Source organism: Setaria viridis, chromosome 6 (genome assembly GCF_005286985.2).
Source record: "Setaria viridis chromosome 6, Setaria_viridis_v4.0, whole genome shotgun sequence".
NCBI classification, from domain to species: Eukaryota; Viridiplantae; Streptophyta; class Magnoliopsida; order Poales; family Poaceae; genus Setaria; species Setaria viridis.
This window is the reverse complement of record NC_048268.2, coordinates 18,658,292-18,683,857: the sequence shown is the minus strand read 5'-3', so window position 1 is coordinate 18,683,857 and position 25,566 is coordinate 18,658,292. Positions and strand designations below refer to the sequence as shown.

General features: G+C 47.3%; 1 protein-coding gene across 1 annotated transcript; it reads left to right on the top strand.

Moving 5' to 3' along the window:
* Window positions 1-12,126: 12,126 nt before the first annotated feature.
* On the top strand, window positions 12,127-15,271 carry LOC117859991 (heterogeneous nuclear ribonucleoprotein 1). The gene is made up of 6 exons (XM_034743199.2): window positions 12,127-12,286; window positions 12,386-12,426; window positions 13,386-13,549; window positions 13,698-13,797; window positions 13,889-14,061; window positions 14,298-15,271. Exons 1-6 carry the CDS (start codon window positions 12,246-12,248, stop codon window positions 14,829-14,831), a joined length of 1,053 nt encoding a protein of 350 aa, XP_034599090.1. The 5' UTR covers window positions 12,127-12,245; the 3' UTR covers window positions 14,832-15,271.
* The last annotated feature ends 10,295 nt before the right edge of the window (window positions 15,272-25,566 follow it).

Below are 25,566 nucleotides of genomic sequence, written 5' to 3'. Positions count from 1 at the left end.
CCGGGCGGAACCACGCAGCTGTTGAGCTGCAAACCGGGCCTTGTTATGGTCGGGGCACGGGGCTGTGAGAAGCTCGAACTTGGATTCAATCGTACGAACCCAGGCGTCGGCGTCGAGCGGGTCTTGTGTCTTCTGGAATAAAGGGGGTTGCGTCCCCAAGAAGTCCTCATAGCGAACAAAATGAGGCTACTGCTGAGCCCTTCCCCCATGGGGCTGCTGCTGTTGTCCTTGTACAAGATGCCTCAGCAGCTTGGTTTGAGCCGCTAAGATTGCCTCTAGTGGAGATGAGGGCGGGGGTGGGGGAAGATCTTGTCTTTGCTCGCTGCTGTCGGGCACAGAACCAGATCTAGTGCGATGCACCATCTACAAAAGTTAACGTTCCATTAATTTCATAATCTTAGAAGTACTCCAACAGATGGAACGCATAAGTTAAATTCTCCGATGCAACTCTTGCTGATAATGCAACACACATCCTCATAAGGGAGGTACACTCTTCTCATTGTCATGTTAGTTAGCATCTATCTTAGCTGTGTACTCGACTTCGGGTGAACCATTCCATACCCAGACTCCTGGAATTCCCTTACATCTGAACTTAAGCCACAGGGTCGGGCTAGGCGATCATCTCGAGAAAAGGGGTCGGCAAGTGATCCACACAAAAACGGGTCGGGCGAGGCGGAGACTGCCTCGAAGGGGTTGGGCGCATCCAATCTCGCAAACCGGGGTCGGCCAAACTTGAACGGACCCACAGAAAACGGCGTGTGTGATCACTGCACAACTCACTTCGTCTATCATTCCAACATTTTGTAAAGAGTTAAAGGTCAGACTCAGGATTTGATTTCATTGGGATCTTTTTACAGAGGTGTTCCAAACACAGGGAGTACTCGACTCAAGGCTAACCTATTACAGATCTTTCCAAAATTTAGGCTGCCGAGGAGTACAACAAAAGAATGGGTTCCTTGCAACTCTCCATCTACAAATGAACACTATGAGTAGGAGAAGGGGCGCCGTCTTCTTCAATGACCATACTGGACGCTTCCTCAACCTCCTCGGGGTCCTCTTGAGCTTCTAGTTGCATCTGGAGGGCGTGCATATCATCGAGCTCGGCTTGATGCTCGTCCAGATGAGCATTTGCCACCGCCAGCTCCATTTCCACTTCCATTTTCTCCTCTGATAGCTCGATCATGCCGTCCACCAAGTCGGCTACTTCTCCTTCGAGCTCAGAGATTCTGTCCTGCATGTCATGGATCTAAACGCCTCGTTGGATGAGCTGATATGTTTGGCCTACCAGGTCTCTTCTGGTGGCCTGGAGGTGTCCTTGGGCATCCACGGTGGTCCGAGCAAGAATAGTCATGGCTCGTCCTTGGAGCTCGATCAGCCAATAGAGGGCTGACATACACTGGATGTTGGTGGAGATGGTGACCATAGAGTAGGTGGTGGCCAGCACCTCGATATTGCCGATGCGATCGAGCCACGCCGGGTCCAACCGGTTCCTGGCAGGGAACAGGCCGATGGGGTCTAGGGTGACCTCCAGTGGGTGCAGCTGACAGAAACGAGTAAGGAGCTGAAGAGCGGCGGACTCCCAGGTGTCTTCCGGGGCAAGACCGTATGCTGATATCACGAACGAGGGCCAGTCGGGCCGCACAGGAGGAGGAGGTACTACTGCCTGTACGTTGCACATTTGGACGCCTCGCTCCAGGTACAGTCGTCCCGCATACAACAGTGGGGACTGGTACCCAAACCATTTCAAGGTATCCCACAAGATCGCGGGAAAGCCCTCGAAGTGTAGACACGTTGAATGGAAGGTGCCATCCGCTCCATACAGGACATGTCCGGGGGCGGCCATCTGGAACCAAGAAACCAAAACCACATGAGATGGACTCCAAAGGTCAGGGGTCGGACAGAGAAAGCATTCGGTTTTAACCGAGAACAAGCTGGAAGAAACTAGAAATCCTTAGAACCGAAGAAGAGCTTCTCCGAGCAAGGTTGCTTTTGAGGAGGGTGACTTAACAGATTCTTAGCTTATGTCGCATGCACGGCCTACCTCGTTCTCAACCAAAACAACTGCCAAAACTTGGTCTTACGCGGTTAGTGCCGGTGGCAAGGCAACCAGTACGTCTCTCCCTATAATAGCTAGTCGGTTCTAGCAACGTCTCCTAAGCGAACGCGGTTAGTGTACCTGCAGAAAAACACCACCACACGAACCTTTCGTGCCAGCACCCAAGAAAGCGTTCCCAAACATTACCGCTCACTATAGGAATGGCACCCATGCGTTTAAGGCTGCATTGACAGCACTCAACTGTGGAAATAGGTTCCCTTTGAATGGAACCGTATAACCCTTCGCATACTCGCGATGCGAAATCAGCGCACGTATAATAGACGTGGCGAACAACCGTGCTGATAGGCTCATTGTAATCGAACCGTACCAACCTTCGTATGGATTACATACGGAACCTGCGCACGTATGATAGACGTGGGCGAAACAACCGCGATGATAGGGTCCTTTGAATAGAACTCCCTATCAACCCTCGCATACTCGTGATGCGGAACTCGGCACACGTATGATAAACGTGGCGAAGTGCTGGAAGGGTTAGCAAGATAACCAAATAAATATTAGCCACCTAAAACAACCCCAAAATCCCCTAGGGCCTCTCGCACTAAAGTCATCCTTAACGATCGCACGAGACAGTTTTTAAAAGGGTTTCTTGCAACTTTTATCTTTTCAAAGAAGTGTGTTAGGGCTTGTTGTGTTCTCTTTATTGCTAACCGGCTCTGATACCAGCTGTGGCGGATCCACTTCGGATTAGCTTGGTTAAACATGGTTAAGTTGCCTAACATGCGACACCCATGCCTTAGCCGAGTTAACACGAAGTGCCGTCGGATTTCATCCGATTTAACCACTTGAACAGGACCGAGGTAGCAAACTCACACGAAGGTGAGTGGTTCCAGAGAATACAACAAGTCCACTGAGTTAAACATCTTAACCATTTAGTTCGGCCATAAAACAAATCATCAGAGTTTTACAAGGTTCAAACGAAACAGACCGAAGGCAAAAACGAGCGGAAGCTACTTCGTCGGGGTCGGACGTCCTTGGTGAGGCCTGCCAAAATGTCAGTGATCCCTTTCCTCGCCGTCCGAGGAGGGATCCCACTCGACCGTCCAACTCGGAGGGAGTTGGGGCGGCCAAGTGCCAACAGAGGAGGACTCGAGAGCAGCGGCTTCACCTGAAAAGAAAGGCCACAACAAGGCTGACCTACTAAGCTCAACAAGACTTAACCGACCGGGGGTAACTACTCCACCACTTCTAGACATGCAAGGCTCTTTGGCTGAGTTGGGGCGGCCAAGTGCCAACAGAGGAGGACTCGGGAGCAGCGGCTCTGTCGCTACCGCGGTCTGGGTTGGCGGAGGAGGAATCGTCGTGTAGCGAAAGACCGGGCGGCGCGACTGTGGCGAGGTGACGGAAAAGACGGGCGGCATCGGGCTCTGCAGCCGGGATCTGGCGATGTGATTATGGGCGCGGGCGGCGAGGTGCTGCAGAAAGGGTTGCAGAGGGGCTTCCGCTGCGATTGGGGAGGAGGGCGCGAGAATCCATCCGGTCGCGGGCCGAAGACGAGGTGGAGCGGTGGGCGTCGGAGGAGTTGAGCCACGCGGCGGGGGAACTCTGAAGTGAGCATGCAACTCGAGTGCGCCTGTCGCGGGAGATCTGGGGGAAAAGATCTCGTGGGCCCACCAGTCAGATTGAAGGGAGGTGTTGGGGGAAGACTTAGAAGGATCTGGCGGGTGAGTTGGGGTCGGCGGGGTCGGAACTGGAGGCTAGCGGAGAGGGGTCGGGTCTCAGGGGTCGGGACCGGACTGGAGGTTGAGTACTTAAACTCGGTAAGGCTGAGATGGGGATCAGGGACTCGGATTAAGATTAACTCGAGAGATTTGGGGTCAGTCGTCACACTCCCCCTGGATCTTCTTGAGTTTCTTTCCCATCTTCTTGACGCGCATCAATTGATCTTGAGAAAAAAAGGAGGGAGGAAAGGACTGCATCAGATCTCTCTCCTAAAGAACAGGCAAGAGCAACAATGGCGGCGGCGGCGCAAGGAGGAGGAAGCGGTGTTGGGGTCGCAAGAAAGGGGTGCAAATTACAGATCTGTTAAAACAAGCATATCGCTAATCAGTGCTGGGCCCCCTTATTATATCAGCAGCATCTCCGAATTCCAAGCGTCAATTAAGCAATGATGAGATATGAGTCAGATTTACCACCATAATGGCCAACGGCTACTCTAACCAAAAGATTGATCCCTTCACCGACTAAAAAGTAGTCGTCCAAGTGCTCAGGGGCTGCATATACTGTACCCGTTGGATTAAGTTTTCTTTTTCCGAAGATTAAGGCAACTCGAAACAAAATTACAAGATTGACCCTTAGCTTGATTCTTCGATTCAACCAAAGGCTCGGGGGCTACTCCATATGGAGTGCGATTGTCATCGCACTTCCATACCAAAAAAGGAGTCTCAAGGCAAAGACTACTCGAAGCAAACATCGGGCACTGATGAGCACCTTCCAGTCACGCGACAGCACCGGTACTCGAGGGTTGGCCGCATCGAGGAATACTCAAGGAGCACCAAGAGGAACTCAGGCGACATCCTCAAGTACTCGGAGTTGTTTCTCTCGACTACAAAGTACTCGGGGGCTTGTCGGCTAGGCACCCCTGGGCCCACCAGAAGACTTACGGACCCACTCAAGGGAACATACACGAAACCTAATCGGACATGAAGACTACTCCGCAGGGCGCGTAGACTTCATGTACTCCTCGAAGACTAGTCGGGTCAGGAGGAAACTGCTCTACCAAGTTTGCGAAGGACTCTATAAAACGTACTTGACTAGGACTTGTACAATTCTCCCTGTAACCCTACTCCCCTGACTATATAAGGGCAGGCAGGGACCCCCTCCAAAATAGAGAACACAACTCGATCAATACAATCAACACACAGGACGTAGGGTATTACGTGATCTAGCGGCCCGAACCTATCTAAATCATGTCCCTTGCGTCACCATTGACTCCTTGATTCTTGACGATACCCACCACATAAAAGACCACCTAGTGTACCCCCTAGGCGGGTTGCCGGTCTAAAACACCAACAAACGCTGTTACAAATGATACATCACCTAGATTACTTGTTGTCGTGGGGGTTTCCTCTAGCTGAAGACTTGCTTGGGATGCGGCAGCATCCTGGACTAAGGGGCCATCGCCATCAGTCACGGGCCTCAACCTCGACCCTCCAAGGTCCATATCAGAGGATTTCCTGCATACAACAAAGCTTTAGAGACACAACAAGTCGATCATGAGCTACAACTAGTACTCAAAGGAGCAGCAAGACATACCTTGTAGATCTTCTCAACTTCAAAAGGAGTTCTCTTACCAGGTGCAGCAGCTTGATGGTCGGAGACGGTTTCTTTGGTGTGGCTTGCATGGTTGCTGCACAATCATTGCCAGCCTTAGCCACCGCCTCTATTTTTCGAGTATTTCTTGCACCCACAGGGTCCACCTCAACAACAGGAGGCTATGGATCATTTTCAATTTCGATCATCTCCAGAGTAGCTGCTTTCTCAGCATCCATCGCTAGCTTGAGTACTTGCAAACCACCAAAGTCATCTTGAGTAGACACGGTGGTTATATTTGAATCGCCTACTAGGAGTAATCGATCCTCAGGATCTTGTCCTTCCACATAAGTAATTACCACGGGAGGCACATCTTCTGCGATGACAGACTTCTTTACGGCCTGCTTCGCACCAATTGATCGGTTCTTCTTTGGTGGCGGAGGAATTGCAGCTCCAAGCTCTTCCTCAATTGTGCGCTTCCTCAATCCAGAGGATGACCCGGCCTTATCAGATGGCCAGGCCTCGACTTCAAAGTTCTTCATAGCATCAGAACTAGAGCTGATGGAGGCCTCGAGTACTTCCTCTTCTTGATCATCACTCTCGGTGCTCTCCTCCATATGCACGCGAGCAGCAGCTTCACAAATATCTTCCGATTCGGGAGGAGGAGGTGCAGAGAAGTACAAGTTGACATCTTCCTACAAAGAAAGACAAGTTAGCATGCCAAACAAACTTAAATAAGTACTCGGGGGCTTTGGCAGGTTGGCAATACTGAATTCTCGCACAATTGTGGGGATCTCACCTGCATTCTTGAATATCTGCTTCAACCTCGCCATAATTTCCTCTATGCTGAGTTCCTCAGAAGACAGTCTAGATGGGTCATTGACACCATTGTACTCGTAGCCCTAGTGGCATTGCTGCTGCAAGGGCTGGATTCACCGCTTCATAAAGTTGAAGGCTACTCCAACTCCAGTGAGCCCTTCTTGCTTCAGTTTTGATATTCTGTCCAGGAGCTCAGGTAGTTGGAGGCAATCTCCATGAGTTGGCTCATCCAGCCACTGCTTGTTCCAGGTGGGGTGATATCCTGTCAGCTTGGGTAGTTTGGGATCGTGGTTGCCAATGTAGCACCACTTCTCCTTCCACCTAGTATTTGAATCTATCATCTCGTAATCCAGGTACAAGCTATTGAGCTTCTCCCACATCTGGATATCAGCACCTCTGGCTACTTGGGTGCGCTCCCTCTTCGGTTGAGGCTTTACACAGAAAAAATTCTGGAATAGTTGGAAGTGGGGCCTGATCCCCAAGAAAGCTTCATAGAGGTACACAAAAATAGCAGTGTGCGAAATTCTATTGGGGTTCAAACGAACCAGCTCCAACTTATAATACTCCAGCAGGCCCCAGAAAAAATTAGACGCTGGCAATGCAAGACCGCGCTTGATGAAATGAGTGAAAATTACCGTTTCATCAGGATATTCCTCCAATGGCCACAGGTTGTCGCAGGTGGATCTCGAATTGATGAAGTCTTGATCTTGGAGCAGATTCTCTTTTTTCTCCATTGTTCCATCGCTCCGTTTTCTTCACTAGATGCCCCTTGCCTCTGGCACCGGCAGCTAACGTAGCTCTCCCTTTTTTTCCTCCTCTAGCAGCGCGAGCCCGATCAAGCTTGACTTCGCCTGCCTTGCTCGAGCTTGTCGTTGCTTGCCCAACATTGCTTTGTGCCCTACGCAATGCCATGGGCATGATGTTGTGGGTGTCCGCGCCTAGCACGTTAAAGAGGATGAGAAAGATAAGATAAAGATTGAACAGAGAGAGGGGATAGGCCTCAATGGATCCCACAAATGACCTCATAATGAATTCGAGTTTAGCATGTGAACAAGAGATAGCTCTCCCCATGTAAGCAAAGTGGTGAGGTATATTTCTATGAGCTACTTAGAGCTTGTTTGGAATGAAGGAATTGAAAATAGAGGAATGGGGAAAACATAGGAATGTGATATGGACATATGGGCAAAGCAGAAGATTGGAAAAATGTAGGAAATTTGTATAAGATGGTGTTTGGAATGGAGGAATTGGAACAAGTGAATAGAAATTATGAGCGTTTTCCTTTTAACTAAATTCTTTGTTTAGATAAAAGTATGCTCACTCATGAAACCAAAACAAGGGACCCACATCACCCAAGGTTGTTTATTACTCTGTATCTTTCTTCTCCGTTGGCCTTATCCACTCACCCGTCCATCTCTTCTCCTTCGTTCTTCTCTAGGTGCTTTACTCCCTTCCTCGCCTCTCGCCAAACCAATCAATCGATTTGATTTCTCTTCATCAATAATCCCCATTAGGAGCACGTGAAAGAGGATGAGGCCACGAGGGCAAGTTATAGGCTCCAGCACCTCAGGGCTTGATCTGGGATGAACAAGAAGATGCAAGTTCTCGGCGGACGACGGTGATGAGGCTTCTCTAATGTTCGCTGATCGATCCAACCGTCTGCACTCTTCCTCTCTCTCACACACCGCTAGCATGCGAGCATTGCCTTTTCCTCGCGCACCTGCGAAAACTTTAGATCAGAGCAGATAGTTTATTTCCCGTGTTTTGTGAAGGAAGCAATTCCTTTCCTCTAAAACGGGCAGATGTGGTCCTCCATTCCAAATGCTGGGAATGATCTTCCTATGAAATTTCTATGAAAAAACTAGGTTCCAAACGGGGCATTAAGGTAGTGTTTGGTTCTGGGGTCGAAGTGGGTTGGGTTGGAGCCGACCCACTTTGACCCCTGTTTGGTTGGATTTCCATCTAGGTTGGGTCCAACCCAGGTGGGAATATTCTCCCTTGATCCGGGTTGGAGTGATCCCTCAAAAAAGAAGGGACCGTGCGGACCCAGACGGCTGCCGTGCGCTCCGTCTGGCGCTCGCCCACGCGCCTCCCTCGGCTCCGTTTGTGATCGCCCGCGCGCCTCCCTTGATTGCCGCCGGTACGTAGGGAGGAGCCGGTGTCGCCGAGCGGGGAGGAGCTGATAGAGTCGGAGTGCCCGATCTTTCGGTGAGTGGAGATAAATTTGACTTGGTGGAAGTAGACCCTCACGATCCGACTACGACGAGCGAACCCGAAGCGCCAATGCAATCGCTGAACCAACTCCCGATGGTTACCAACCTCGCCGGTGCGAGATCAGCCTGATCACGAAGATCAATTCCTGTCCGCAATCGAAGAACGAACAAGAAAAAGAGGCGAGCAATCTAAATATCACTCGAAGGTGGAGTTCTGAATCACACAAGGACAGCGCGTATTTGCGCGTGTTCAAGAGTAGCTAAAGCTAGATGTAAAACAAAACTCAAGTCGTAAACAAAAAGGACTCGGAATAAATAAAGGGGGCGCAGCCCCTGGAGTCCGAAGGGGTCACGGCGCCCAACCCTAGGCGCCCCACATGGGCTGCCCTGTTGGGCCATCTTCTTATTCCGATGGGCCTTCGTTCCTTAACAGCATGATGAAGTTTAATTCTCTCGCACGGGCTCGAGTGATTGGCCCAACTGGATGAGCAACTGTAGGCGCCTGAGGTGGAGGAGCAACTGGAGGCGCCTGAGGTGCTGCTGGTGTAGATGTACTCGTGGTGTCCGCATCAGGAGCCGTCGGCGGGGAGCGGAGGTCGGCAGGGGCGGCGCGCAGAGGTAGAAGGGAGGGATGGGCGGCGCGCGGAGGGAGGTGGCGGCTGCCAGCGGCCGGGGAGAAGCCGGGGGCGGGGGTAGCCAGGGAGAAGCGGCGCCGGGCCGGGGAGGAGACGAGGCGGGGAGGAGCGACGTCGGGTCGGGGAGGAGTGGCGCCGGGCCGGGGAGGAGACGAGGTGGGGAGGAGCGGTGTCGGGAGGAGCCGGGGCAAGGAGGAGCGGCGCCGAGAGGAGCCGGGGTGGGGAGGAGCACCGCCAGGCCGGGAGGAGCCGGGGCGGGAGGAGACGAGGCGGGGAGAAGCCAAGAGAGAGGAGACGCGAGGTAGAAGAGGGGAAGGAGGAAAGGGAGATAGAGGGAGGGGATGGCAAGTAGGCCCCGCAGCTGACAGGTGGGTCCACGACTAACGGTGTTAAAAGGAAATCCATCCTAACCCTCTCAACCTTCTCAACCAAATACAGGACTGGGTCCAACGCATCCCTCTTCACCCCTCTCATCTTTACCTATTATTAAAGCAAGTAACGTTTCTGCCTGGATTTTTCGTCCGTCGGGCTATTTTTCAAAAAAAACCCTGACATTTCGTGAAATCAACCCGCAGTCCAAATGCTAAACAGATGAGGGGCTCGGGTGGAAAAAAGGAGGGAAGGGAGGGGGTTAAACCGAAACAACGCTTCTGCCACGCATCGCTCGCTCGCTCGCCAAATCAGTCACCCCTCCGTCCGCCTCTATCGGATCCGCGCCCCCGCCACCCGCGAACTCGTTAGCGGCCACCGGAGGAGGAGGAGGAGGGCGCGATGGACGACGGCGGGATCCAGGAGGAGCCGCCGACGGTGCGGTTCCTGACACCGACGCGCTCGGGGGGCTCGCGCTGGGTGGACGGCAGCGAGGTCGACTCGTCTGAGTCCACGTTGTCAGCTGAGGTCCAGCGCCAGCCCACCCGCCGTGCCGGGGCCGGTGGCCCCATACCCCAGCTTGACCACGCCGCCGGGGTCGCAGCAGCCCACGCTCGACCTGTGCAGCGCCGTGGCCCCCTCCCTCTGAGCCGCGCCCCGCGTCGGATCTGGATCTGGCGGGAGCGGGCTGCGGTGGTGGAGAGCAGGGAGGGGCAGCGGAAAGAAGGGAGGGGCGGAGCGGGGGAGCCTGGCGGCGGGGAGCGAGCGCGCCTGGGGAACTCCTGGAGCGGTGGGTGAGGCTTCCCGGCGTGCCCGACGGGGTCCAGGACCTCGGCCACCACGCCGGTTCCTTCCGCCTGCCACACATGCACGACGCCAGGTGAGCAAGGCCTCATTGCCTCTTTGCTGTGAGAGATTAGTAGAATCCCGTGCTCTTAGGTTCTAAAGCTTTGATCTTTTGGTGGGAATTTGCTTTTTTCCCCTATGAAATTTAAATCTCCAACTTAATTAGTAACGGCAGTCCAATGCGCTCTTGGCTACTGATGCTTTGATCTTTGGTTGGGAATTCTGCATTGATTTCTATGGAATTAAATGTGCCAAGATTTGTAACAGTTCTTCATAGGAAAACAGTTTCGCCATCTGAAATACTAGCTGACTAGCAGTGGAAAGATACGACCTTGCCCCTTTCCATGTCCTAGCTTTGCTTGTAGTTGATGTAAAGAATAAGCCTTATATGAATTATATCTACGAGAAAACTTCGCAATTCAAACAATTGAGCGTTTGTGTGCTTGTGATTGGTGCTGCAGGATGTTCTACTTCTTCTTCGAATCGAGAGGAAAGAAGGAGGACCCAGTGTTGATCTGGCTCAGGGGAGGGCCTGGTTGCAGTAGTGAGTTGGCCGTCTTCTACGAGAACGGGCCCTTCACCATTACAAAATAACATGTCGCTTGCTTGGAATAAGTTCGGTTGGGACACGGTAAATAATGATATCATACCCATGTTATGATCCCTGTTAGGTTAGGGGAAATCAGTCTAATCACGTAACACCCAAAGTCTGAAACTGAGGTGTTCTAGAGAAAAAAAAAGTCTGAAACTGAATGTTACAATTTTTTGATGGAACTAAGTTTGAAGAAGATGTTAAGACCTAGCTATTTCGTCCTCTTCCTCGGTTTCTGATATGACTTGATTTCTGCAGATCTCCAATATCATATTTGTTGATCAACCCACTAGAACTGGCTTTAGCTACAACTTTGATGATCGTGATACTCGTGAGGATGAGACTGGTGTTAGCAATGACTTATATGACTTTCTCCATGTGCTACTTATGTATCAAATCCATGAAATGTGTGATTACACCATATGAGTTTGTTCAGTCCATTTTTGAAGAGTACTTGAGGATAGAAACACTGGTCTTAATCGTTTCAGAAAATAAAGAACACACTCAAGATTTTTTTAACCATTTTTACTAATAATAAACCTTAACCCACTAGAGTTTCTTGGAACTCACACGGTATCTAAATGTGCTGCTGTAGCAAGGATTTAGCCACACCACAGCCCATGCCTGGCTAAACGTGTTCTGATTGATTTTTTTTAGACCAACCCATGCCTGGCTAAACGTGTTCGCATTGATTTTTTTTAGCCCATCCATCCATAGCTAGCATCTGTCCCAACATGGTTCACAGATTGCATCCTTTGGGTCTCATTTGGTTTTTTATATGATTCTACATAACAGATTGCATCCTTTGTGTCTCATTTGGTTTTTTATATGATTCTACATAACTAAGTATAAATTGACAATATTACTAATTGCACTGGCTTCACGACAAGATGATAAAAAAATGTGGTGCGCTACACAACACGATAAAAAACATCGCGTGCTAAGCAACGTCGTTTTACTGTAGCAACGCACGGGCATCTTGCTAGTCCAAACAAAAGATAGGTCGACTCCAATCCAGAAAAGTAGGTTAGCTCCAGCCCAACTCACATGGTCCCAAGACCAAACGCACCCTAAGGTGGGAGCATTGGAGAATGGCTTAATTTTTTTACAGCCTTGGAGCTGCTGCCGGTAAACCACAAGGACTCCCTGCACCGTCCGACGCGAGCTTCCTCCGATCCAACGGTCACCAGTAACCGCGCTCTACGTCCTCCCCCGATCCAACGGAAACGACCCCACGTCTGAACCCACGGTGGAGGCTTCCGGATCCCACCCAAGCACCCACGCAAAGATAAAAATAGCTAGATCCCAGTATCGCACGGACGCGTCTTCCCCCTCTTCCGAAGTCGACGGCACCCGTCTCCTCCCGCACGCGAAGCCCCAACCCTAATCCGGCCCCGATCTCGCCCGACATGGCCGGCAAGACGAAGGAGTTCGATGGCGCCAGCCCCGCGTGAGTCCTCTCCTCTGCCTTACGCCCATCCGATTCCTTTTTGCGCCGCGGGAACGGTTTTCGCTGAATTTTGTGATTTTCTTTTTTGGCTTCATGCAGCAAAATCTTTATCGGGGGACTCTCCAAGGACACCAGCATGGGTACGTGCGGATCCGCTCCTGCTTTGCCTTTTCGTGTATCCCGTTGTTCGTTCTGGCGTCTTTACCTTGAATTAGCTAGGGTTTGTTCGTGTTAACTCAGATCTGGTAGCTAGTTGCTTGTATTGGCGTTTATGTTGTTATGGGCGCGGCGGTCTAGTTGATCCAGCGGATATTAATTGATTAGCGAATTTTGTGTGTCGTGTAGGTATTAAGGTATATGGCTGTCCTTGCACTAAGGAAGCGTGTCTAATTTAATTCCGGGATCACTGAATTGAGTTCTTGTTGACATGTTTAGTTGGGGCGAGGAGATACTCCTTGAATTTCTTGTTTGTAGGATTTGGTAACGTGGTAGTTATTTCTTGTGTTGATTACTTGATTTTCTCTTGAGCTCATGACACTGTTCAGGTTGGGGATGAACTAATCCTGTCTAAGTCAATGTGATATAAATACATGGTTATTATTTTGCTCTACAGCACTACAATTTTCTTATGGAACGCCCTGGCAAGCTGTGCCTGTAACTTTATGGTGTCAAGTAATTTTAGCCCTTTTCCTACTAGTATTTTCTGTTAACTTGGCATCTCTTAAATTATGGAGAAAGACAGTTTGTTTACATTATTAGTGTCTACGCTTTATGTTTTTAAGCAAAGTACAAAAAACATTCAGTGTCAAAACAAGTACTTGCATGTTTCTTCTGGCATATTATGATACATGGCTTTTTAGAAGCTACGTTTTGTATGTACTTTGAGCTGATCAATTGGGGCTTTCACATTTAAGTTTAATAAACTAGCTTACTAGGTGTTTTGGAGCTGTAGTACTGGAATCTTTTTTTCTATTTTATGTCTGTGACTTGAAGTGTAAAGTTACTAATCATCATGGAAGGTGTTAAGGTTGCCCTTAGTTGCAGGTTTTGTTCTCGGACCTTCAACTTGCAGCTAACTTCTTTACTTCTTAACTTGCAGGTACATTCAAAGAGCATTTTGGGAAGTATGGTGATATAACTGATGCCGTCATAATGAAGGACCGCTACACTCAAAAGCCTAGAGGCTTTGGATTTATTACCTTTGCAGATCCTGCTGTTGTTGACAGAGTGATTGAAGATGAGCATGTTATCAATGGAAAGCCGGTAAACATTTTGGTTGTGTCTTTGGTTTATATCTCTATCTTGATTCTCTCCATACACCATGTTTCATGAAAGTGTATGCTAAAAAAAAAGTAAACATAACAGGCACTTTCGTGTGTAGTTTGAATTCTCATTCACTGTTAAAATCCAGGTTGAAATTAAAAGAACTATTCCTAAGGGTGCTGCCCCCTTGAAAGATTTCAAGACAAAGAAGATTTTTGTTGGTGGATTACCCACTGCTCTAAAAGAAGGTATTGTTTGTGTTACTGGCTGCATAGTAGCTAACTAGATCTAATATTTTGGATAGTAAGCTGAAATTGTCAACGTAAATTGGTTTGACAGATGAATTCAAGGAGTTCTTTTCAAAGTTTGGAAAGGTGGTGGAGCATGAAATCATCCGTGACCATGCAACCAACCGGTCACGTGGATTTGGTTTTATAGTCTTTGATGCAGAAAAAACTGTAGATGAGTTATTAGCTAAGAAAGGCAATATGATTGATCTAAATGGTTCTCAGGTGAGATTTCGCGTAGTGCTTTCTGAACTTTGTAAATCTAGTTTCGTACAGCTGGGCTTGCACACAGTAATAAATTGTGGCTCTCTTGTTAATTCTAAGAGAGCACATCCTGTTGCTTCTTTTGTTTCAGTTGCTTTAGTTGCACTCTGATATGAGTGGCAGGTTATTAGCACTCCGTTCTTGGAAGTAAACAGATTTGAAAGGGAATATAGGTTGACTTTCTTGCTTTGCTGTAGGTGGAGATCAAGAAGGCAGAACCAAAGAAACCCTCTAACCCACCACCTCGTTCACTTGATAGCGAACCTAGGGGCCGTCCATATGCGGAAAGTTATGATGGATTTGGCAGCTCTTATAACTATGGTGGTAGTTTTGGCCCCTATAGATCACCTGGAAGTTTTGGTGCTAGGCCTGGTGGATACAGTAGTGTTTATGGTCCTGGTGACTATGGTAGTGGCTATGGTGCTTATGGTGGAGCATTAGGAGCATACCGGGGAGAATCCTCACTCTATTCTAGTCGCTTTGGTAGCACTTATGGAGGAAGCTTTGGTGCTTATGGTGGTGGCAGTTATGCTGGTGGATTAGCTGGTGCATATGGGCGTGATCCTGAGGGTTATGGTGGTTCTAGCTATGGGCCTAGTTATGATTCTTCAGGTGCTAGTGCTGGTTCTGGTGCTGGGTATGGCACAGGTGGACTCTACGGTGCTAGGACAGGCTATGGTAGCACCGGTGGCAGTGGTGCTGCTGGTCGTTACCATCCATATGGAAGATAGAAAAGCATCAGGTGCTGCTGTGTTTGCTAGAGAAGCTTGCAGAAGATCAATTCTAGATGTGCGCTCAAGAGATATTTTCTGCATCTAGAAAGGCTTATTGAAGTTCAATATGCTCAGTCTGGTGGACTACTTTTAGATCAACTTGTAGAACTTAAAGCCACTATTTTAGTGTTTGGAATTTAAGCATACTTAAGACTGCGTATGCGCTTTGATAGATAGACAATTCGGTGAGTCAAAGATAGCCATTAGTTTAGTTTATGCTCATGAGCTGGTTGTCTTTTTAGTCTTATCATTAAGCTTGATGATTGTATGTGTTGGTTCTTTGTTAGAATAGAGGATTTGCTTTGTGTTTATGAAGATTGTGGTAGTTTGTCTGACTTAAGCTATGGGCCAATGTTGATGGTGGTTGCTCCAACACCAGCCTTGTTTCTTGAGGTTAATTCTTGGGACGTGATTATGTTTGTCTGATGATGATTGTTACAGAAGGGCCTTGGTCTTAGCAGTTGCATTGGCTATTTGTTTAGGGCTGGTTTACAAAGTATCTTGAATTGTCACATTTTGTGGATTAGTTTATTTGGACCTGGAGTGGTCTGGGGATGCTCGTAAGGGGAAGTTTTTTGGACTCTGACTGCTGAGTGTTTTCATATGCAACAGATTATTGATAGCGTTAAGTTTCACAGTTCTGTCCTGACCCTAAGATTATTTTGATGCAACGTCTTTGTTATCTGGAAAAGTAATCCAGACCAGCAGCTGTTTGTGACACATTTATTATGTGGTGAAATTTCCCCTTTTCTCGTCAATGTAATCAGTGATTGTTGCAAACAGTGACGCTGTGGAAATCGCTAGTAGTACAGCATTGTCGACTATTTAAGTTCAGATCTGTCTATTCTCACTGGATGTTCTATCTCAAGCCATTTTTATGTACTTGCATCAGATTTCTCAGTCGTGCAACAACTTTGAAAGGCTATACCGGATCATATCCGTATACGTTAATGCGAAAATAAATTGTTGCTGTCATCAGAGGTTACAATGCTCGACTGGTGACGCTGTTATCCCTTAAAAACGATCCTACATAACATGAAAAATAGTGTACCAGGTTACAAAAGAAGTCGATTAGTCCAGAATATTCGTCCGTGAGTCGAGCGACTGAGCTGCACCAGTATTCTATTCAATGTTACCCTGGGTCTAAACAGGCTAGTTTAGGTTAAACGGGTGATTAAATAGATACTGTGTAGCGTGTAAACGGGTTAAATGGCCGTGTAGGCGAACACTGATTCTATTTGAGGCTCACTCCACAGCCTCCACAGCATCTTGGTTTGTGACCAGGTATAACACACATCAACATATCATGTCATGTCTGTTGGTAATTTCAAGCAAAGAAACTCACAAAGAACATTAAGACCATTACATGTTGGGCTCAAACCAATTAAGTGAATAGAATAGGGAATTCCATAAAAAAAACAATCAAGTGAAAACTGATAGTCTTTGCGTTGTACACTTGTATTCATTATCTCTACTACTATTAGGTCAGTCTCAGTGGAATATCATGGAGGATTTTATGGGCGTTAAATCATGACACATTAGCAATTTTGCTGACTTGACGACCTACAGAGGGAGTTTCATCCTCATGAAACCTACCTGGCACAGTTACCAAGTCCTATGAAACCTAATGAAACTTGCACTAAGAATGTTATAGTTTTAATGCAAGATATGTTTGATTATAACTCCACGCAAAACTTAAATGTTGCAGGCTGTTTAAATGCTGTAGGCTGTTTATGAATATGTTTTAATGTTTAGCTTGAAATCAATGTTTACCTTTGCACTTCATAAAACTATAGCCTATCAACTTGTAACACCAATCGGAATACAAATATAAAGGTATGACAAAATTGGAATCTAGTCTCTTCAATCCAGATCCCCAAATCCAGAATCTCCTTCCCAGCTAGAACGATAGGGGAAAATAGCAGCACATACTAGGGGACTGACCTGACCGTACCTTCTCCTTCTCCTGTCACCGCCATTCATGCCGCTGGTCATTGCATATCTGCGCACCGACGCTAGCTCTAGTCTTTGGCACAACCAACAGGAGCATGGTGCCGGCGAGTCTCTTGCAGTAGTGTATGCCGTGTTGAGAAATGAGAACTATCTAGTCGATGCTTGGGCCTGCAACTTGCATGTGGACCATACTTATTAGAAGCAAGATATATAAAATTTATCCTACCTAAAAAACATACATAGTTTAAAAACATACATAGTTTATGTCTCATTGGTAGTGTTGTCTCAACAGAATCAAGAGGTCACAGGTTCGAGCCTTGCTATGGACACTCATTCCTTTTAATTCTCCTTCCCTTTTTCATCTCAGACTAACATAACTTACTAAAACTTACTAAAACTTCTGCCACCAACTCACCTGAAATTTATATGTGGGATCCGGTTGCATAATGAATTCACATTCGACCAGTAACAGGTTCGACCCACAGGAGGAGCATGTTTTTCATTTTATTTTACCGTCCTATTTATGAGCTTAAAGTTACATGTGGGACCCTTGTTGGTTTATGACGTTTTCACAATGTTTATATCATCACAAAATCACCATGAAACAGCGAGTGACGATTTCTTTTTGGCTAAAGTGGCAACTTTTATGACGTTCCATAACTTGGTCACTAAATTTACTCGGATGTGAAACTTTATAACGTTTTCAACTAGAAACGTCATAGATCTATGGCGAGAACAAATGTGTCATAAAATTTTCATCATTGCTTGTAAAATAAATTTGGGAAAATAAGAACACCCTTGCTGAGTTGATGATTCAAATAAAAAAATTCGGATAGGCATATTCCACCCCATGATTAACTATGGCATTTTGTCCTCATGATTAATGTTATAGTTTTTGCATGATGTCTTAAAGGAAAAAAAAAGAGCAATCGGAAAACTACATGAATGTAATGATTGAAAAATATAGGAAAAATAGAAATATAGGTGTTTGGAAGGGAGGAATGGATAACATACAAAGGTAAAAAATATGTTTTATTTTATATATAGGGACCCTCCTCCATGTGGGGTCCATGACCCGCAAACTAGATTTCACTAGCGGTTCAAAAGTCACCACAGATCTCATGGTCGTTCATATCCTATGCTTTCTGCCATGGAGCACTAAAGCAGTGATATTTTTGCTCCTCTTCCACACTCATAGTCCAACTCACATCCTCTCTCACGGTATCACCCCGACGGTTGATGGAGCTGAGCTGCCGTGACGAGCAGTCGAGCGCTCGGGGCCTCCTATCCAGCTCCCTTCTCGGACCAAGCACGAAAGCGACGGGGAGTTGGGGACATGGTTGTGCTCGGGATCAAGCTCGTGACCACTGATGCAGAAGTTGTGGATCATTGGATGCGTTCCTGCTGTTTCTTCTCGGCTTGGACTCGCTTTTTGATCGAAATTGGCAATTGAATATGCTCGAAAAATAATACCAAAAAGATTTGAGGGCTGCTGCTTGCTGGCAGTGAACTCTGAGAATTTTTTTTATTTTTATATATTTTTTTACAATTTTGCAGAAATAAATAGTCGAACCAAAAATTTGCAAAATTGGATGTATGCCGCTGCACCAAACGGTGGAAGGCGCTTATCGCCGAATGAAACGGCGGTAAGGGTCGTTACCGCCGGGTGAAATGGCAATAAGACCCTTACTGTCCCCCATCCAGCGGGCCACCCACGGGTTCGAATTGCGCCGATTTCGAGGAACTGTTGCCATTTCATCCGGCAGTAAGGGAGCTCCGCCAATTGAAACGGCAGAAAGCACTCCTTACCGCCAGCTCATCTGGCAGGGCCTCCTCCTCTCTATAAATGGCGTGCGGCCGCTCCCACCCACGCGCCAGCAAAAGGAGCGAAGTCAGCAAAGGGAGGGAGGGAGACTTTGGAAGGTAGGGAAAGGAGAGGAGAGGAGAGGAGGAGGAGGAGGAGGAGGAGGAGGAGGGGGAGGAAGGGAGGGAGGGAGGGGAAGGGATTGGAGTTTCGGTCGTCGTTTTATTTTATGTATTTTTTTAAATCTCGTAGTTTAGTTAGCATAGATAGTGTAGTGGATGGATGTAGTAGTACATAGATCTAGTAGTTAGTTTAGTGGATTTGAGACTTAGAAAAATCTAGCCGATTTTAGACATAGGAAAATGTAGCTTAGTTAGTATAGTGGATTTAGCTTAGGTATTTTGTTCACAGTAAATTTTATTTATTTATGTACATTAAATTTATATGAATATTATTTGCATTGCTAGGGTCACATGTTGTTTAGGTATTGATAATGTAGTTGTTATAGGGGTAGTTGGAATTATTAGATTTAATGAGAACCTTTATGCTTGTCGTGTATATTGTCCCGGGTAGATGCCTATGATAAATTTAGTTCGTAAGGTTCGTTTAGTCTTAAATAGTTGTTAGTGTGGTTGAAATGAAGGCGTCGTTCTAGTTAACTGATTTAAGTTATTGTAGTAATTTGGACTGCTCGTTTCATGTATTTTGGCATAAGTTATTGTAGTAATTTGGACTACTCGTTTCATGTATTTTGGCAGGCATGTCGGATAGTTTATATTTTCAAGTGTTCTATAGTCCGGGGGGAGGTTAGATATGGTCCAGAAGGGATAGATTTGAGTGGATTTTTGTATTTCTACAAGTACTTACCACGAGCAAGAGAGAAGACTTGGAGGTATATGTAGGTAGCTTTGTAAGAATTTCGGTGTTGATAGAGATCAAGTGGATGTGTCTGTGAAGGTTGTAGTGAAGAGACAGCCTGACATAAAATTTTGGGAGCTGCTCCCACTTAAAGGAACCCTGAGCTACCGGGCTTATGTAAAGGGCTGCACGAGGTAGGGTTTACCGATCATATGGTATATTCAACTGTTCACGAAGGCTGGGTCTAGCAGTCAGGTGGAAGAAGAAGTGGGAGGTGCTGAAGTTGGAGCGGAGGAAGATGTGGAGAGTACTGAGGGGGCAAACGAAGAACTTGATAATGATGGAGAAGAAGGGGGAGATGCAGAGGATGATGCTGCAGCTCATGAGCCAAATGGGGAGGCTGATGAGGGAGAAGAAATTGCTGAGTTAGTTGAGCAGGTGGAGAGGGAAGGAGAGGAGGCCAATGGTGCCATGGATGATGACTCGTCCGATGAGGAAGATGCTTACCATGTCCCGCAGAACTGGTCAAATTATGACCATTCCACTCTACAGGTCAATATAGGAGAAAATATCCCTTGGGAGTACAGGGAGAATGAGGTATGCGTGGGTGCTTTGTACCTAAGTGGGGATGAGGTGAAGGCAGCTGTGAAGAAATGGTCCACTTTATCTTTGTAGCATCAATTCAGGGTGGAGAAGAGCAACCCGACGGTGTATAATGTCCGCTGTGTGAGAAATGATTGTCTGTTCAGGGTGCATGCATACAAGGGAAAATGGAAGGATTACTAGGAGGTGACTATAGTGGTTGAGCATTAATGCTTGCTGGATGAATTGGAAGAAACACACTGTAATCTCACTGCTGATTTTGTTGCTCAATACATGTATCCTCAGATAGTGCAGAATCCTAGCTTCGAGCCCAAGTCCATTGTTTGTGCCATAGAGAAGTTCAAGTATAATATTAGCTACAACAAAGTTTACCGAGCGAAACAGAAGGCGCTGGAGATGAAGTGGGGTACGTTCGAAGCATCTTATGACAACCTCCCTGTCTTGTTGCGTACCATACGCTAGAGGAACCCAGGAAGCTTCTACGACGTGAAAACCTATCCACGTGCTCAGTTTCCAGGCAAAACTGGTCATGCAACGGTCATTCCTAGTGTTGGGTTCTTGCATTGAGGCTTTCCAGCGTGTCGACTAGTCATTTGCATTGATGGCACATTTTTAACTGGAAGGTATAAAGGAACAACATTGACAGCTATTGGGTCCGACGGCAACAATCAGGTGTTGCCGCTTGTGATCGCACTTGTGGAGGAGTCTGGAGATAGCGGGTATTGGTTCCTGGAGAGGGTGAAGAACATGATTGTGAAGGACGTGGAGGAGGTTTGTCTCATTCATGATCGGCACAAAGGCATTCTACAAGTAATCGAAGACCTATAGAATGGAAGTGAGGAGCGTTTCAGGGTGACGATATGGTCGGACTTGAAGAGTAGGTGGTGCATGAGGTATATGGGTGCAAACCTTCATAAGCAATTCAAGAACAAGATGATTATGACATTGCTCAAGTGTGTATGCAGCCAGAATTAAGAGAGGAAATTCAACTTTCTGTGGAAAAAACTTGACGACCTTACAAAGAAACAATGCAAAGAACTAGCCAAGAGGCCGGTCAACAGCAAGGCCGACCACCCTGTGTCTCTGGAGAACATCGTGCTCGATGTTCCAAGTGTCAGGCGAAGACGGGGAAGATCCATCAAGAGCTTCTCACAGTGGATTGAGCATGAGCCGAAGGAAAAGTGGGAATTACTCTTTTATGAGGGAGGTGCTCGGTGGGGTATAATAACTACAAACCTGACTGAGGTTTACAACTGGGTCCTGCGCGGTCTTCGGGGACTGCGGCTTGTTGGTATCATGGAATTCTTCCTGTACTGCACCATGAAGTACTTCAAGGAAAGGTACCAGTTGGCTGATAATTCAATGCACGACAATCACAGAATATATGGGTACAAGATGACACAGTACATGGAGGAGGCGATTAAGAAGGCTCATTTGCATTGTGTGAATGAAGTGGGAGCCATGGAATGCTGGTTCAAGGTTGTTTGCAGGGACAAATCTCGAATGGGTGGGAGGCGCGAGAAGCACACACAGGAGTGCATCATCAGCAATGAAGGGTGTGTTTGCTCTTGCCACAAGCCAAGGTTGCTGCACAGGCCTTGCACCCATGTCATTGCTGCATGCATCGAGGCTTCAGCCTTGTCGATTCGTGTTGCACTACTTCCTAAAGGAAACCATATGGCACACTTCGAGGAACGAGATTTTTGGATATCGTTTACTAGGAGACTTCATAAACAATCCTGGTAATGCCATGCGCTACATTCCTGACCCTGATCCAGAAATATTCCCCAAGGGGTCGGGCAATGCAAGAATAGACATATCAGAAATGACATGGATCAATCTGAAGCTGGTCCTGATGTCCATCTCTGCTCCAAGTGCCATGAAGCAGGTCACACCTACAAGAACTGCCCTGCAACGACATATGGAAGTGCGAGTAGTCAAGCTGGTCCATCAAACGGTGACAGAATTGCTGCAGCGCATGGTGGGAGTCATCGTGCACGTAGCAATAATGACGGGATTCTGTGATTCATGTGTTGTATGTTTCTGAACTTATTGTGTTTTAAGTTTGTGAAGTCGTTTCAAGTTGTGACTCATGTGTTGTATGTTTCTGAACTCGTTGTATTTTAAGTTTGTGAAGTTTTTTCAAGTTGTAACTCATGTGTTGTATGTTTATGAACTAGTTGTATCTTAAGTTTGTCAAGTAGTTGTGATACATGTTTGTGTACTTATAATTCAGGCAAACCTTCCGAAATATCATGTAATATGTAACATAAGTTGTAGTACTATGACCATGTAAAATTTGCATATCGTGGCGTACTTTATTTACAATATCTCGTTTGCAATTTGTTTTATTTCATTTACATTTTCAAGTCATTATTATTTTAGGCACGCACTTTATTTGTTTTGTGTTGTAGGTATGGCGCAGCCAATTCCAGAGGGGTACCAGACCCCTGAGTTGCTCGACCCTACCTTGGACGGCCTTCACAAGTCGTTCATGTCAGCCGTTCGGGGTTTGAGGCTGGGCATGTTTCGAGCATGTAACCTGTTTTCGATGATGCCGATCGACGCCCGTTGGATTCTGAGGTACGTCGTACTGAGTTAAATTTATATGGTAAGTTGTAACATTATGTTGTTTGAACTAATTAATTTTATGCATGGTACAGGTTACGCGCTGCGGGCCTTCTCCCTCTAGCCAGGTTGGTTGAGGGGGACATGGTTGACGCCGCTGCGCGGCCCGAGGAGAAGTCTACATGGTTCCACTTCGACATGTCACTACTAGCAGCTCTGCTGGACCGGTGGCGGCTGGAGACGCACATGTTCCACCTCCTAGTGGGTGAGATGGGCCCCACACTTGAGGACATTTCGCTGCTACTTGGCCTTCCTTGTGCTGGGTGTGCCGTTGCCGCAGTCGACCTCCCACCTACCTGGCGTGACGAGCTGTTGGGTCGGTTTGCCGATGTTCAGCACAAAGTTGGTGCTCCGCCATATGTGACCTTCAGCTCGACACACGGGCCCACGAAGGTGTGGCTGTTGCAATTCAGTGTGAGTACTTAGTTACCTGAGTGTCCAAATTATTTTGTCTAACTATTGTTAATTTCTCATCTAATTATTTTTATTTGGTGTAGGCCATATACATGAGAGACGACGCCGACGACATCACAGTAGCGCGACACTTGGAGGCGTTCCTGCTCTGGCTATTTGAGTGGATCATGTTGTGCACGTCGCAGGGGAACTCAGTGCCTAAGCACCTACTTCCTTACACGAGGGCCATTGCGGAGGCCCCGCTCGACGACGTTCCGGCTGGGGTTCAGCTGTATTGGCGGCCACCTACAGGGGTCTTTGCACGGGTTGTTGCAAGGTAGCCTCGGTGGAGCCAATATTCCTTGGCTACCCGTTGCTGCTTCAGCTGTGGTCGTAGGAGCGGTTCCCGATCGGGCGGCCACAGATTGACATGTCCCCCTACCAAGAGCTGCCTTTGGACCACGACGACATCGAAAGGCCCATGATGGGGTCGTTGTGGTGCTTGAGGAAGGTACGGTGCTTCAACTACAATTTTCATACGAGATTGTTTAAATAAATACAGAATAACTAAGAATTCTAATGCTTAATTTTTCCAACTAAATCAACATGTTATAAATTCTATCATCAATCATTATTTATGTTGTATTTCACTATTTCACTCTGAATTCATGATCTTCCCAAATTTATTGTTTATGATGGAATAAATTCATGAAATCCCTATGGAAAATGTACATTTCCTATGGTTGTTAGCAATCACCTTTATTTGTTGTAGGGATCGTGGGTTGGGGTGCAGACAAAGAAGTCGTACTCGGACTTCATCAGTCAGTTCGACGCTCTTGTCAACACCAACATGAGGTGGAGACCCTACACCATCGACGAGGTGCAGTCTCGTGCCCCACGTGGCCTTTCTTCGCTATGCCATCAGGACATGGAGTACTAGAGGACGACGAGGCCATTGGTATACAAAATCCACGTCGAGGACTACGCGATTCACCGTGCGATGAGGCAGTTCGGTCTGTACCAGTAGTCCCCACTTCCTGTTATGTTTGCAGTCCCGTCCGTCATTCATAGGTACACCCCACCCTTTGATTCTCCTTCCAATAAGAATTTTTAGTTTACCTAACTCGTTGCACGAGAGTTATGTTAGGGATAGCCATCAGGGTGGTGGTGGTGGTGGTGGTGGTGGGCCTAGGGTCCAGTGGGCTCCGAGGATGGTTCAGTGGGTCGATATTTGGACGACCGCTTTAGACGAGGTGGTACAGGAGTACCGTGTGCACGATGACGATGCTTTCGCAATGTACCTTCGGTGGTTCTTGCCGAGGACCAGGACGCGGCTCACGTACTGTGGCGGAACACCTCGGCTTAACTTGGCTAAAGCACAACTAAGTCGCCTAACACGCGATCTTATGCTTTAATCATGTTAACTCGGCAATCCGTCGGATTTCATCCGATAAACCACTATACAAGACCGAGTTAGCATAGCTCACATGAAGGTGAGTGGTTCCAGAGAATACAACAGATCATCCACTTAAACAAGTACATCAAGTTCTTCAACACTGGTTCGAAAATACCAAAGTCTTACAGAGTTCAAGCAGCGGAAAAAGATAAAAACAGAACAGCGGAAGCTAGCGCCGGGTCGGATGTCCCTGATGAGGCTGATCAGGACATCAATGATCCCTCTCCTCGCCGTCCGAGGAGGGATCCTACTCGACCGTCCACCCAGGAGGAAGCTGGGGCGGCCAAGTGCCAACAACAGCAAACTCAGGAGCTTCAACTTCACCTGAAAGAGATGCCACAAGCAAGGCTGAGCTACTAAGCTCAACAAGACTCAACCGACCGGTGGGAAAACTACTCCACCAACTTCTAAACATGCAAGGCTCTTTGGCTGAGGGGTTTGTTTTGCCAAAAGCAACTACAGTAGGTCCTTACTTTCAATATTTTAGCTCCGGTTCTAAGTTCATTAACCAGTCTATATTTGCAACTCATGCTAAGCAAACATAGTTCCAATAATATATATATATATATATATATATATATATATAAAACAAGCGTCAAGTTCATATCATCATCATGTTTTATCTTTACTCAGTGTAGCATAGCGATCAAGCAGTCTCAAACTGTGAGAGGCAGACGAATCGATTCGAGTTTCTTAACCATGCATGGCGGATCTAATCTCACGACATCTGCGTACCACAAAGGGTCGCTTCCTGTGTCGGCCGTCCCCATCAATTCCCAGGCACGTGTCAGGTCCAAACTTCCCTTGGCATGCAATGCTCCACAGTCCCGACCTCTTGTCGTACTGTGACCGCACTTGCACCCACATGATGCACCATGAGAACCTTGTTACAGGGACAGCAAGGGTATAAGCCACGCCCTAGTTCAATCAGGTACTAGGCTTCCCCATCCCATACTAGGTATGAGATTAGTACTTTCAAACACTTGATCACGAACACC